Consider the following 14036-nt stretch of genomic DNA (forward strand, 5'->3'; position numbering starts at 1 on the left):
AAGCATCCCATATATTCTTAAACTGGGCAATTTTGTTAGATTTTTCTTATCATAAATTGAATTATGGATGAGTGCATTTGTTATGTGTGGATTGGGGGATTTTGTGACATATTATGTAAATTTCCAAACATAGACTCTATAATGAAAAAATATAAACTGTAAGGGAAAAATATAACTTTTCCCAGTCCACAACCAGTCTGAGGACATCATAATCATCATAATTAGCATCCTCAATATACCAAAAGTTCGGTGGCCCTTCGTTACTCTCCATTTGATTCTTTGTATGCTTTAAAATTTTTCAAGTGAATAAGCTAGAAAAGCAATATTGTGAGAAGTATTATGAATAAGATTGAGAGTAGCCCTTGTCCCACAAGCAAAAAGACCAAAACAAACTATTCATGACTCTGTATCTCAAGTCTTCTTGGATAAAGTGAGATGACATGGAAGTCATACCTAAGAAATAATTATTAAATCAATAATAAGATTTGCCTTTTAATTTATTATTGAATATTTTTGAAAAAGTAAAATAGAATATAGCTTCGAAAGTTTTTACTTACTTTGTACATATGTTAGTACTGTTAATAATCAACAAAAAATAAAAAATTACTTATAGAGGTATAGCATTTTGATTATTTTTATTTTTCTAAAAATATTCCTTCTGTGAAATCATTAACTTTTAACATTAGTCTCAGATTTTCTGTATATTTGTAACTGTGCACATGTTTACATATATATGTATACACATAATTTGTATTTGCATATGTCAATACTTGAAGAAGCACATGTATATGTGTATATACATATATATATATATATATAGAGAGAGAGAGATTCATGTAATATGACATCCTTATAGTGTTTTCTTTATTCTGCATATAAAATAACAAGTATAATTTTTGGAACCATGCAGGTTCTCTGGCTCTTAATGTAAATTCTAATTTTGTTTCCAAACTAGAGAATACTATATCACTATGGTTAAATGGGTAAGCAACACCAAGACGGTGGTCAGATGGTTAAATCGACCTCAGAACATCTCCATCCTCACAGTCTGTGAGACCACTACTGGTGCTTGTAGCAGAGTGAGTATAATTTGCTTTCCTTCATGCTTAAAATAAAATCATTTATGCTACCTCTCAAAGGAAAAGTAAACAGTCATTTGTGCAAAGATTTCACTATTTAACTCCGAAGGTAGTAGAATAGTCACTCTATTAGCAGTGTATACTTTAATTCATATGTCTTACATACTTTGCAGTAAGAAATACAGATGATAAACCAAAGAGAATAAACTAGGTTTTAAAACAATGAATTATATAATACAAAAGATAGTCCAAGCCTTGTTAGTTTCACTCTCAAGTATGAGCTTTCTCTCTACATTTTGACAGTGATTAACTTGAGAACATGGGATGTTTCTTTTCTATCTTTTTTAAACATACACCGAAAGATTCAGTGATTTTCTGTAGTCCAGATTAGTCTTCTAACAAAGTGTCTCTGTCTTTATTTTTTTTTTTATTTTTTTCTCTGTCTTTAAATTAATTGAAAGTAGTAAAAAAAAAAAGATTCTTGAATATCTTTTGAAAATATATTGTATTTAAATTCTATAATCATATTTATAGAATATTCAGTAGATTCTATACATATAGTTTTTAAGATCCTTAATAAAGGAGATACTTGAATAAGTTTAAATTGTTATGATACATATTGGGTACTTGGTAAAGAATTCTCAATTATTTAACAACAAAATTTTCAGACTTATGCTTCTGGATATGATGGAGTAAATGTTGCCAGCCTAGTATCTCTACAAAAATCAATTCTAAAACTTTACAAACTACATTAAACAACTATAGTCAGATGATGGACAATAAGACAATTGAGACATGAAAGGTGAAATAAACCTGTAGTTTCTTACTGTTGACACATTTGAGGCCACATTGTAAGGTAATAGCATCCAAGAAAAGCACAAAGGATCCATTAAGACAGGGAGAATTAGTTTGAGGCTATTGTGGTGGCTGAAATTTGCAGGATAAGTACCACAGGATGGGAGCTATATAGAAAAGAACTTCAGCAAACTATGTAAAGGATCTCTTAAGTCTTTATCTCAGTACTTAGCTGTGTAAGTACAGGGCCTATCTCAGAAAGAGAATCAAATAGAAAATATGCAAGTTGCGGAATGCTTGGAGACTTTGGACCAATGAACAGCAAAAATAGAGATCTTTCAGTAAAAGCCCTGAGTTCAACTCAGAGCCCAGAAAGAAAAAGTATTAGGAATATACTGCTGTAAACTCCTTCTAATAAACCTTTAAATTAAACCTTGAAGGAATCGAGTTCATTTGCTTGTGAACTAGCTGCCTGACAGAACAAAGTCTACTCTTCAAAAAAAATAAAAATGAATTCTCAAAACTTAGCATTCACAATATCAATCATGCAATTAAAATATACTATATACCTAGAAACATAGAAAATATAACTCACCCACCTCCCCAAAAATAAGTAGCAGACTTACAAAGGATGTAGATTTTGGAATTAACAAACAGACTTAAAAAAAAAAAAAAAGCTTTTACCTGTTTTTTTTTAATTTAAGAAGTTAAAGAGTGGCTATAATTAGTAAACAGATGAAAAATCTCAGTAGCTAAATAAAAACTATGAAAATAGAACAATGGAATTTCAGGGACTGAAAACTACAGTGTCTGAAATGAAAAATTGTTTGGATGAACTTATCAACATGTTAGAATCTGTTATAGTAGGGGAAATAGAAATAATTCAAACAAAATTCCTAAAGGAAAAAGGCTGGGAAAAAAATGAACAAAGCCTCAAATTTTGAGATATTGGGGTGGAAAATATATAAGAAACACTGACTTAAATATCCCAAACCTGATGAAAAACCATTAATCCATATATCCAAGAAGTTAGCAAATCTCAAAATAAAGATAAAATATGTCATCACATACTACATAAATTATTTTGAACAAAAGATTAAGACAAAAAAATAAGTTTCCTGAGAAAAAAAGCATGTTACATATTGTGAAATATAATGATGAGTAATATTGCTTCTGTATTGGAAAGCAATGGAAAGACACTGTTAAAGGACTGAAGGAAAAAATGTATCAAACTAAAAGTCTATATTCTATGCAAATACCCTGCAAAAATGAAGACAAAAGATGATAGATTCAGATAAACAGGAACTGAGATAATTCATCAAAAGTAGATCTGCAGGAAAGAGATTTATTTAGGCTAAAACACCTGATATCAGATGAAAACTCAGATCAAAATTAGGGAAGTACAGGTGCCAAATATGATAAATGTGGGAGTAAAATAAAATGCACTCTAGTTTTGAGCTTTTCAAAAAGGTATTAGAGAAATAGAAGTTTTAATATTAATAGAATAATTTAATAATGATACAGTGTCAGTTGATTAGGAAGCTATAACAATTCTAAGTACCTATATATCTAATAATAAGGATTCTAAATACATAAGCAAAATTTATAATCAAGAGCTGACAAAGCTAAAGAAGAAATAGAAAGAAATATACTTAGGGACTTAAATATGATTTTCATTGTATTGGAAGAAATATGTAATCAAAAAGTCCATAAATATAATAAAGGATTCAGACAATACTAACAACTTAAATGGATATTTAGGAAAATTTCATTCAATGACTATATAATCAATAGTCCTTTTGAGTATAAAGGAAATATTCACAAGTTCTAAAATGCAGAAGCTGAAATCAAGCAGAGTATATTGTTTGACTACAAGAGAATTAAATTAGAAATTGGTAACGAGTGTTAACTGGCGAAGAGTGTGGCAACCCACTCCACTATTCTTGGCTGAAGAATCCCACGGATAAAGGAGCCTGGAGGGCTACAGTCCACATGATCAAACAGAGTCAGACATGACCTAAGCAACTTAGCATGCCTGCAAATAAAGAATATTTAGAAAATATTTGAAAATTTTAAAAATGTTCCTAATAACTCATAAGTTAAAGGAAAATCACAAAATATTTTAGAATTCAAGCACAATGAAAACAACTTGTCAAACTATTATTATGTGGATGAATAAAATGATATATATTAAAATAGAGTTTATATCTTTAAATGCTTATATTAGAAAAGGAAGAAGGTATTCAATCAATGATAAAGCTCTTATGTTATGAAGCTAGAGAAAGAAGTATAAATTTAGTTCAAAGCAATAAGAAAGAATGAAATATAAAAATAAAATCACAAATAACTATAAAACAATCTATAGAGAAAATCAGTGAAAGCAAAAATTATTTTTAAAACATGAAAACCTGATGAATACTTATGTGTACTGATGAAAAAAGAAACACCCCACAAAGTGCCAGTTTCAAGGTGAAAGAGTCCCAGTGGATATATTGAGGGCATTTTTCACAGAATTAGAACTAATTAACTTTGAAATTTGTGTGAAAAGACAGAAGGTCTCAAGACAGCCAAAATAATCTTGAGAAAGAAGAACAGAGCTGGAAGCATCACACTTCCTTGACTTCAGATGATACAGCAAAGCTACAGCAATCAAACCAGAATGGTATTGGCACACACCAGACATGATCAGTGGAATAGAATAGTTAGGCTGGAAAGAAACCCACACACTTAAGGTCAATTAATCCACAGCAAAAGAAGCAAGAATATACAGTGGAGAAAAGACAATCTCTTCAAAAAGTGGTGCTGGGGAAAGCAATATATAAAAGAGTGAGATTAGAACGTTTCCTCACTTAGTATACAAAAATAAACTCAAAATGGATTAAAGACCTATATATAAGGCCTGAAACTCTAAAACTCCTAAAAAAAAACATAGGCAGAATACTCTTCGACATAAATTGTACCAATATTTTTTAAAAATGTCTCCTAAGGTGAAAGAAATAAAAACAAAAATTTAAAAGTGAGATCTAATTCAACCTAAAATCTTTTGCACAGCAAAAGAAACCACTGACAAAATAAAAAGATTATCTGGTCCATGGGATAAAGTATTTGCAAATGTCATGCCTCACAAGGGATTAATATAGAAAATATACAAACAGCTCATAAAAGTCAATATATAAAATAAAGCCTGATTAAAAATTGGTCAGAAGGCCCCAATAGACAATTTCCAAAAGAAAACCTCCAGATGACCAACAGACACATGAAAATATGTTCAACATTGCTAATCATCAGAGATATGCCAATCAAAACCACAATGAGATATCACCTCACACCTATCAGAATAGCTATTAAAAAAAAAAAAAGGTTTAGGAGGATGTGGTGAAAAGCAAACACTTGTACACTGTTGGTAAGAATGTAAATTGATGTAGTCACTTGGAAAACAGTATGAGGTTCCTCAGAAAACTAAAAACAAAACTATGATATGACCCAGAAATATACTCTGGGGCGTATATATATCTATATGTAAAATCAAAACCCAAAATGCTAATTTGAATATATACATGCATTCCATTCTTCATAATAGCATTATTTACAATAGACAAGATAGGAAAGAAACCTAAGTTGCTTGATCAGAGTATATACACACAATGGAATTCTGCTCAGTCTTAAAAAAAAAAAAGGAATGATACCATTTGCAATAATGTGGATGGACCAGGAGGGTATTATACTTGGGAAAATAAATCCAACAGAGAAGGAAAATTGCTGTGTATTATGTCTTATACAGGGATCCTAAAACATAAAACGAATGAATATAACAAAACAGAAACAGACTCACAGATACAGAGAATAAACTAGTGGTTACCAGTGGAGACACAGAACTAAGAGGTGCAAACTAACACTGTGTGTACTTTAAAACTAATTTTGTAAATCAACTGTCACCTCAATAAAAAAGGAAAGTAGATATCATATAGTGCATATATCATATTATATTTTGATATAATAAATGAGTTGTATGCCATACATTCTTGAAAGTATGATATGAAAAATATCATTCTAAAGATAAAAATGACCCAAAATGACTTATATGAAGAGGAAAAACATTGAAACATTTCCATATCAATTAGAGAAATTGAAATCCATTATCAGAAATCTTCCCACAACAAAAACTCCAGAAAACAGTGGCTTCAGTAATGGATTTCTTTAATGATTTAAGAAATAAAAGAAGTCACATGTGTCATCAAGATGGCAACATAGATCATTCCAGACTTTAGTCTCTCTCAGAAGACCTAAAGCAATATCCATATATAGGACACTGTTATGAAAATCCTAGGACATGGAGATGAGACTGAAGCACCCCCTGGGCCACAGAGACTGAAAAGAACCCATTAAAAAGATAAGAGTGGCTACACTCTGACCGCATAACTGCCCCCTCCACTCAGCCCACTATTGTGTGCCACACTGAGAGGTGTCTCTAGGCCTACAGTTTCTCCAGTGGAAAAAAGAGAGTCCAAGGTGGACATCTAGCTCCTCCAGAATTGTGATTTCTTCATGGAAGGCTCACTTGGGTCTTGCCTCAGGAGGATCAGGAAGAGGAATTTGGAGGATTATACCACTGGAGATTGTGATAGAAAAGGGTAGAGTGGAACTTATAGCCATCAGCTCTCAGATCTTGGCAGACATTTCATTTTCCCAGTGGTGCTCAAGTAGAAATTCAAAGCAGCATCTTTGCCATCTGTACAGCCAAGACAGTGATCCTATCCAGCCAGGGAACTAGGTTTGCAGTTTTATCCGATTCAGGATCCCAAATGGCAAGCACAGTCAACATTGGAGCCTGTTCTGCAGCCCTGCAGAAAGAAGCTATTTCATAGCTTTGTCTACTACTGAGCGCAGCTCAGGACTGTCTGATCAGGAAACCTGTATAGCCCAGTGGCACCTGAGTGAGCAGTAAACACAGCCAGTGGTTTGCCCTTCTGCAGATCCAAAACCAATGCTTGTCTTGCCAGGGAGCTTGGTGCACAGTTTAGCATGATTCAGTCTTTAAACAGTAGCCTTGCCAATCTTGGGTCCTGGTCTGTGGACTCACCCAGGTAGAGAAGCTAATTCATATCTTCGCTCAATGCTGAATACAACCGCTAGCCCCACCCAACCGGTAAACCTAACCAGAGCACCCAGGATGCTGCATAACCCATCCTATATCCTCACTTACAGTGGTATTTGAACAGTACATCCCACCAGTCTATTCCCACCTACAGAACAAAATCTCTGTCCCTGTCTTCTCAGGAAACATTGTTCAGATTTGCCTGATTTAGAGTCCCTTACAATGTGCTCTGCAGGCATTGGAGCCCATTCTCCAACCCTCTCTGGATAAGGAAGCTAATTTATAGCCCTGTCTACTATACTTCCCAATCCTGCTCATTAGGAAGTCTAATGGGAGCAATAGTAGAACTCATCCTACAGTGAAGCTTATACAGAAAATCAAGCAAGTCCTATCTAATAACACATACACCTCAGAGTTTCAGAAGTGGTTTTGTCCCAAAATAGACCCCAATAGCAAGCTCCATCTTCCTGAACAAGATGATAACAGCTGACCTTTCTAGAATGCCATCCTATCTCAACAATGAATGTATCATTGAGGGAATAAAGGTAATAGTTGATTTTAACAGTGCTATAGACCAAGTGGAGTTAATAGACACATATAGAACACTCCCATGCAACAGCATCAGAATACACATTCTTCTCAGGCATACATGGAACTATTTATAGGATAGATTATATGTTATGCCACAAAACAAGTCTCAACAAATTAAAGATTAAGATCATCCTTTTTTTTTCTTACCACAGTGATATGAAGCTAGAAATCAATACAGGAGGAAAATCGGAGAAAACATAAATACGTGAAAAGTAAACAACACAGTCTTGAACAACCAGTGAACCAAATAAAAAATAAGGGGGGAAATAGAAAAGTATCTTGACTCAAACAGTAATGGAAACACAATATACCAAAACTTACGGGAATTATTTAAAGGCGGTCTAAGAAGAAAGTATATAGCTATTAACACACACATGAAGGAAACAGAAAGCTGTCCAAAAAACAGCATAACTTTTTTATTTCAAATAACTAGAAAAAGAATAAATTTAGCCCCAAATTAGCAGCAGGAAGGAAAAATAAATATTATAGCACAAATAAATGAAATGGAGAGTTGGAAAACAATACAGTCAATTAATAAAACTAAGATCTGGTTCTTTGAAAATATAAACAATTTTGGCAAAGCTTTAGCCAGATTGGCCAAAAAAAAGAGATGACTAATATATATATACATAAATGAAAGAGAGAACATAACAATTGACATAGATATTGCAGAAATATAGAAGTTCATAGAAGACAGCTATGAAAAATTACATGCCAATTTATTGGAAAACCGAGAGGAAATGGATAAATTTCTAAAAACATTAAACCTATGAAGACTGACTCACGAAAAAATAGAAAACCTGAAAAGACCAGTTACTACTAAACAGATTGATCAGAAATAAAAATCTTCCCAACAAAGAAAAGCCCAGAACCAGATGATTTCACTGGTGAAAATTACCAAGTACTTAAAGAAGAGTAAACACTAATCCTTTCAAACACTTCCCAAATGTCAAAGAGAAGGGGACATATTCAAACACATTTTATGTGGCACACATTTCTCTGCTACTGAAGCCAGACAAAGATGCTGCAAGAAATAACAAATAAATGTAAAAGTTCTAAGCAAAATACAAGCAAATTCATTTCAGGAGCATATTAAAAGGATCATACACCATGATCAAGTGAAATTCATCCCTTAGATGCAAAGATGACTCAACATATACAAGTTAATAAGTGTGATACACAACATTAATAGAATGAAAGATAAAAATCATCTCAATAGATGAAATATGTTCAACAAAATTCAACAGCCATTCATGAAAAAAAATTCTCAGCAAAGTGGATATAAAAGCAACATACCTCAACATAATGAAGTCCATATAACAAATGTATAGATAACTTCTGACTCAGTGGTGAAAAGCTAAAATAAAAGCTTTTACTCTAAGCTCAGGAAGATGAGGGTGCTCACTCTTCACCACTCCTGTTTAACACAGTAAAGAAGTTTTTCAGATAAGAAAAAGAAATAAAAGGCATCAGAACTGGACAGAAAAAAGTAAATTTGTGTCTATTTGCAGTTGATTTTATACATAGAAAATACTGAAGACTTAATTTAAAAAATTAGATGTAATCAATAAATTCAGTAAAGTTGCAGGACACAAAATCAACATACATAAATCAGTGCTGTTTCTGCACAATAACAAACTATCAAAATAATAAAAGAAAATGATTCCATTTACAATAGAATGCATAAAATAAAATATTTAAGAATGAATTTATCTTAGGAGGTGAAAGATACATCAAAAACTATAGGACATTGATGAAAAAATGGAGAAAGAAAAAAATGGAAAGATATCTTGTGTTCATAGATTGGAAAAAATTAATAGTGTTAAATGTTCACCTGTAGATTAAATGCTCTCTCAATCAGATTCCAAAGGCATTTTTAACATAAATAGAAAACAAGATTATAAAATCTCTATGGAATCACAAAACACCCTGAATAGCAGAGCAATCATGTGAAAGAAAATCAAAACTGGAGTCATCATGCTCCCAGGTTTCAAACTATGCTTAAAAGTTATGTTAATTAAAACAGTATGACAGTGGCATAAAAAGACACATAGACCCATGGATCAGAATAGAGAGCCCAGAAATAAACTGGTGCATATGTATCCAACTGCTGTTTGATAAAGGAGCCATGAACATGCAATGGGAAGAGGACAGTCTCTTCAAGAAATGGTGCTGAGAAAACTGTATAACCACTGCAGAAGGATGAAATTGGACCCTAGTTACACCACTCACAGAAAATGAATTCAAATGAATTAAAGACTTAAATGTGTGTGTGTGTGCTCAGCCGTGTCAGACTCTTTGTGACCCCATGGACTGTAGCCCACCAGACTTCTCTGTCCATAGAATTTTTCAGAGAAGAATACTGGAGTGGGTTGCCATTTCCTACTCTAGGAGCTCTTCCCAATCCAGGGATCGAAACTGGGTCTCTTGGGTCTCCTGAATAGACAGGCAGATTCTTTACCGCTGCACCACCTGGGAAGCCTAAAGACTTAAGTAACAGACCTGAATCCATAGAAATCCTTGAAGAAAACAAAAGGGGAAACTTTCTTGACTTTGATCTTGGGATTGGATTGTTAGATATGACATCAAAAGCACAACAACTAAATAAATGTACAAATGTCAGATTAGAAAGCCTCTATACAGCAAAGAAGAAGTCAACAAAATGAAAAGCCAACCTAAAGAATGGGAGAAAATACCAGCAAGTTGTATGTCTGATGCTGGGTTACTCTTCAGAAATATACAAAGAACTCATACATCTCAATAGCAAAAAGATAATAATTCAGTTAAAATGAGCAAATGACCTAAAATAGATATTTTCCAAAGGATATAGTCAAATAGCCAAGTGCCCTGTATCTCTAATCATTAGGGAAATGAAAACCATAATGAGATATCACCTCTTACCTGTTAGAATAGTAATAATATATTTGAAAGTTGCTGAGAGAATCTTGAGTATTCTCATGACAAGGAGAAAATCTGTTAGCTATGTAAGTTGATAGATGTTAACAAAACTTCTTTTACTGGTCATTTCATAATATATACATATATCACATCATTATGTTGTACACCTTAAACTTACACAATGTTAATTATATCTCATTAAAACTGGGGGAAAATGGATTTTTTTTTTTTACCTTTCTTACATTTTCTAGAAAGTGGGAAAGAAAGAGAATTTCTCAACTTTATTTTTATAAGATAATATTGTCCTGTTATCAAAACTAGACAAAGACATTAAAAAAGAACATTTTAGACTGATATCTGTTGTTAATATGTATATAAAACATTTTTAGCATATTAATATATCATTCTGGCAAATATAAAGAATAATGCATCATGACTAAATAGGATTTTAGCCTGGAATTTAAGATTAGTTTATATTGAAAATCAATGTAATTCACTATTTTAACAGAAAAAAAAAATAGAAAAGTAAGCAATTATCTTAGATGAAGAAAAAGCAACTAACAAAACTCAACATCCATTCATGATAACTTTCAACATAAATAAATAGAAAGTAATGTCTCCATTCTGATGCAGGATACCCACAAAATAACCAACAAATATTATACTCAATGGTGAAACATTATCCATGTTCACCTTAAGGTCAACAATAAAGTAAGGATAGACAGTCTAACTCTATACATTAAATAAATATTAGGGACTCTAGTCAGAGTAACTTTCATGGAATATCTATCATGACGATTGGTAAGGAAGAAGTAAAATTATCTTTATTTGTAGATAATATTATTGTATAAACAAAATGTAATAAATTTACCAAAAATACCAGAATAGGTCACAATTCATAAGAGAATTGCTCAGCTTATTTTTATACATCAAGGCATCAACTTCAATTGACTGCTCTGTTTCCTGATTATTATTCTTTTACTGTAAAAATCACTGCAGATGGTGACTGCAGCCATGAAATTAAAAGACGCTTACTCCTTGGAAGAAAAGTTATGACCAACCTAGATAACATATTCAAAAGCAGAGACATTAATTTGCCAACAAAGGACCGTCTAGTCAAGTCTATGGTTTTTCCAGTGGTCATGTATGGATGTGAGAGTTGGACTGTGAAGAAAGCTGAGTGCTGAAGAATTGATGCTTTTGAACTGTGGTGTTGGAGAAGACTCTTGAGAGTCCCTTGGACTGCAAGATCCAACCAGTCCATTCTGAAGGAGATCAGCCTTGGGATTTCCTTGGAAGGAATGATGCTAAAGCTGAAACTCCAGTACTTTGGCCACCTCATGAGAAGAGTTGACTCACTGGAAAAGACTGTGATGCTGGGAGGGATTGGGGGCAGGAGGAGAAGGGGACGACCGAGGATGAGATGGCTGGATGGCATCACGAACTCGATGGATGTGAGTTTGAGTGAACTCCGGGAGTTGGTGATGAACAGGGAGGCCTGATGTGCTGCGATTCATGGGGTTGCAAAGAGTCGGACACAATTGAGTGACTGAATTGAACTGAACTGAACTGTAAAAACATTTTATTAATAATATAGGATACCACAGTTTTCTTAAGAAATGCTCACTGAATTATTCTGGGATAAATGGATACAATACTACAAAATTGCTGTCAAATTGTTTAGAAAAAAAATTAAATTTCTAATTGATTTTGGAAAAAAAGATTTCTACTTGTTTCTCAAATAGTTTAGAACAATAGAGAGATATAATAATAAAACAAATGTAGCAAAATATAAATACATGAGAAATATGTCTAAGGGTATATGAAGATGCTTCTTGAACAAGTCTTTTAACTTGTCTGTAAGTTTACACTTATTTCAAAGAAAGATTTAAGAAGCAACAAAATTTATCTTTAAGACTGGTATTATTATGATAGATGGGGAAATAATGGAAATAGATAAGAAATAGATGGGGAAACAATAGAAACAGTGACAGAGTTTATTTTCTTGGGCTCCAAAATCACTGCAGAGGTTGATGGCAGCCATGGAATTAAGACGCTTACTCCTTGTAAGAAAAGCTATGACACACCTAGACAGCATGTTAAATAGCAGACATTACTTTGCTGACAGAGGTCTTTATAGTCAAAGCTATGGTTTTTCTAGTAGACATGTATGGATGTAAGCGATGGACCATAAAGAAGGCTGAACGCCAAAGAATTGATGCTTTTGAATTGTGGTATTGTAGAAAAATCTTGAGAGTCCCTTGGAAAGGGACTCCCTTGCAAGGAAATCAAACCAGTCAATCCTAAAGGAAATCAGTCCTGAATATTCATTGGAAGGACTGATGCTGAAGCTGAAACTCCAATATTTTGGCCACCTGATGCAAAGAACTGACTCATTGGAAAAGACCCTGATGCTGGGAAAGATTGAAGTCAGGAAGAGAAGGGGATGACAAGAGGATGAGATTGTTGGATGGCATCACCGACTCAATAGACATGAATTTGAGCAAGCTCTGGGAGTTGGTGTTGGACAGGGAAGCCTGGGTGCTGCAGTCCATGGGGTCATAAAGAGTCAAACGTGACTGAAGGACTGAACTGAACTGACTGAATATTATGATGGAAAATAAAAATGTTATTAAGATCTTTAAAACATTAAATGCATATAAATATATTTATCAAAGAGTGGCAAAATACTAATATTGAAAACTAAATCATTCCTGCAAGGCATTGGAAAAGACTTACATAAATAGAGGCTAAGCCACATACCTGTATTGAAAGACTTAATGTTGTAGATGTCAATTCTACTCAAATTGAACTGTAGTTTCAATACAATACCAATTAAAATCTCAGCATACTTTTATGGTAGAAATAGAAAGGATGGTTTTAAAATGCATTTGGAAATGCAAAATACCTGGCCAGTTAAATCAATCCAGTTAAAAAAGAAAGAAAATTTTGGAGGAGCTTTACTACATGGTTTCAGGAATAACCAGAAAGCCAGAAACTGAGATTGTAGTGTAGGAAGAGAACACACACACGAATAGATCAATTGTACTGAATAGCCTTTCTAGAAGTAGATCCATATTTATATGATCAATCAATAATCAACATAGGTGACAAAACAATCCAATTGGGGGAAATGATGCTGGAACTATCAATAATCAGATGGAAAATACAAGGATGGTTGACATTTCTTACATTATATTCTAAAACTAATTTGAGACACATTGAAGTCTTAAGTCTAAGAGCTAGTACCATCTTCTAGATGAAAAGATGGAATATAACTTCACTATTTGAATAGACAAAGTAATCATTTATTGTAAAAGAAAAAAATAAAGTATACATCATCAAAATCAAAAACTTTCGATGAACGAAACAAAGCATATCAATACGACATTCCAATCTGCAACTTGAAACAGAATGCTGATATATGCAACAATATGAATGAATTGCAAAAACATGTGATGTGAAAGAAACCCACACAAAAAATATATAATATGTGATTCCAGTTATCTGAATTTCTAAAACAGGCAAAATTACCTATGGAAAAAGAGTTTGTAGGAGTAGTTTTCTTTTGGAACCTC

At 33.1% G+C, this 14036-nt stretch overlaps 1 protein-coding gene across 1 annotated transcript in view; it reads left to right on the plus strand.

The window, feature by feature from the left end:
• Positions 1-14036, plus strand: part of DPP10 (dipeptidyl peptidase like 10) — a 755039-nt gene that overhangs the window by 649997 nt on the left and 91006 nt on the right. The window contains exon 11 of the mRNA XM_068969380.1: positions 956-1079. Within this exon, the coding sequence (XP_068825481.1) occupies positions 956-1079 (124 nt within the window). The remainder of the gene's footprint in view (positions 1-955; positions 1080-14036) is intronic.

The sequence above is a fragment of the Capricornis sumatraensis genome, chromosome 3 (assembly GCF_032405125.1).
Source record: "Capricornis sumatraensis isolate serow.1 chromosome 3, serow.2, whole genome shotgun sequence".
NCBI lineage: Eukaryota > Metazoa > Chordata > Mammalia > Artiodactyla > Bovidae > Capricornis > Capricornis sumatraensis.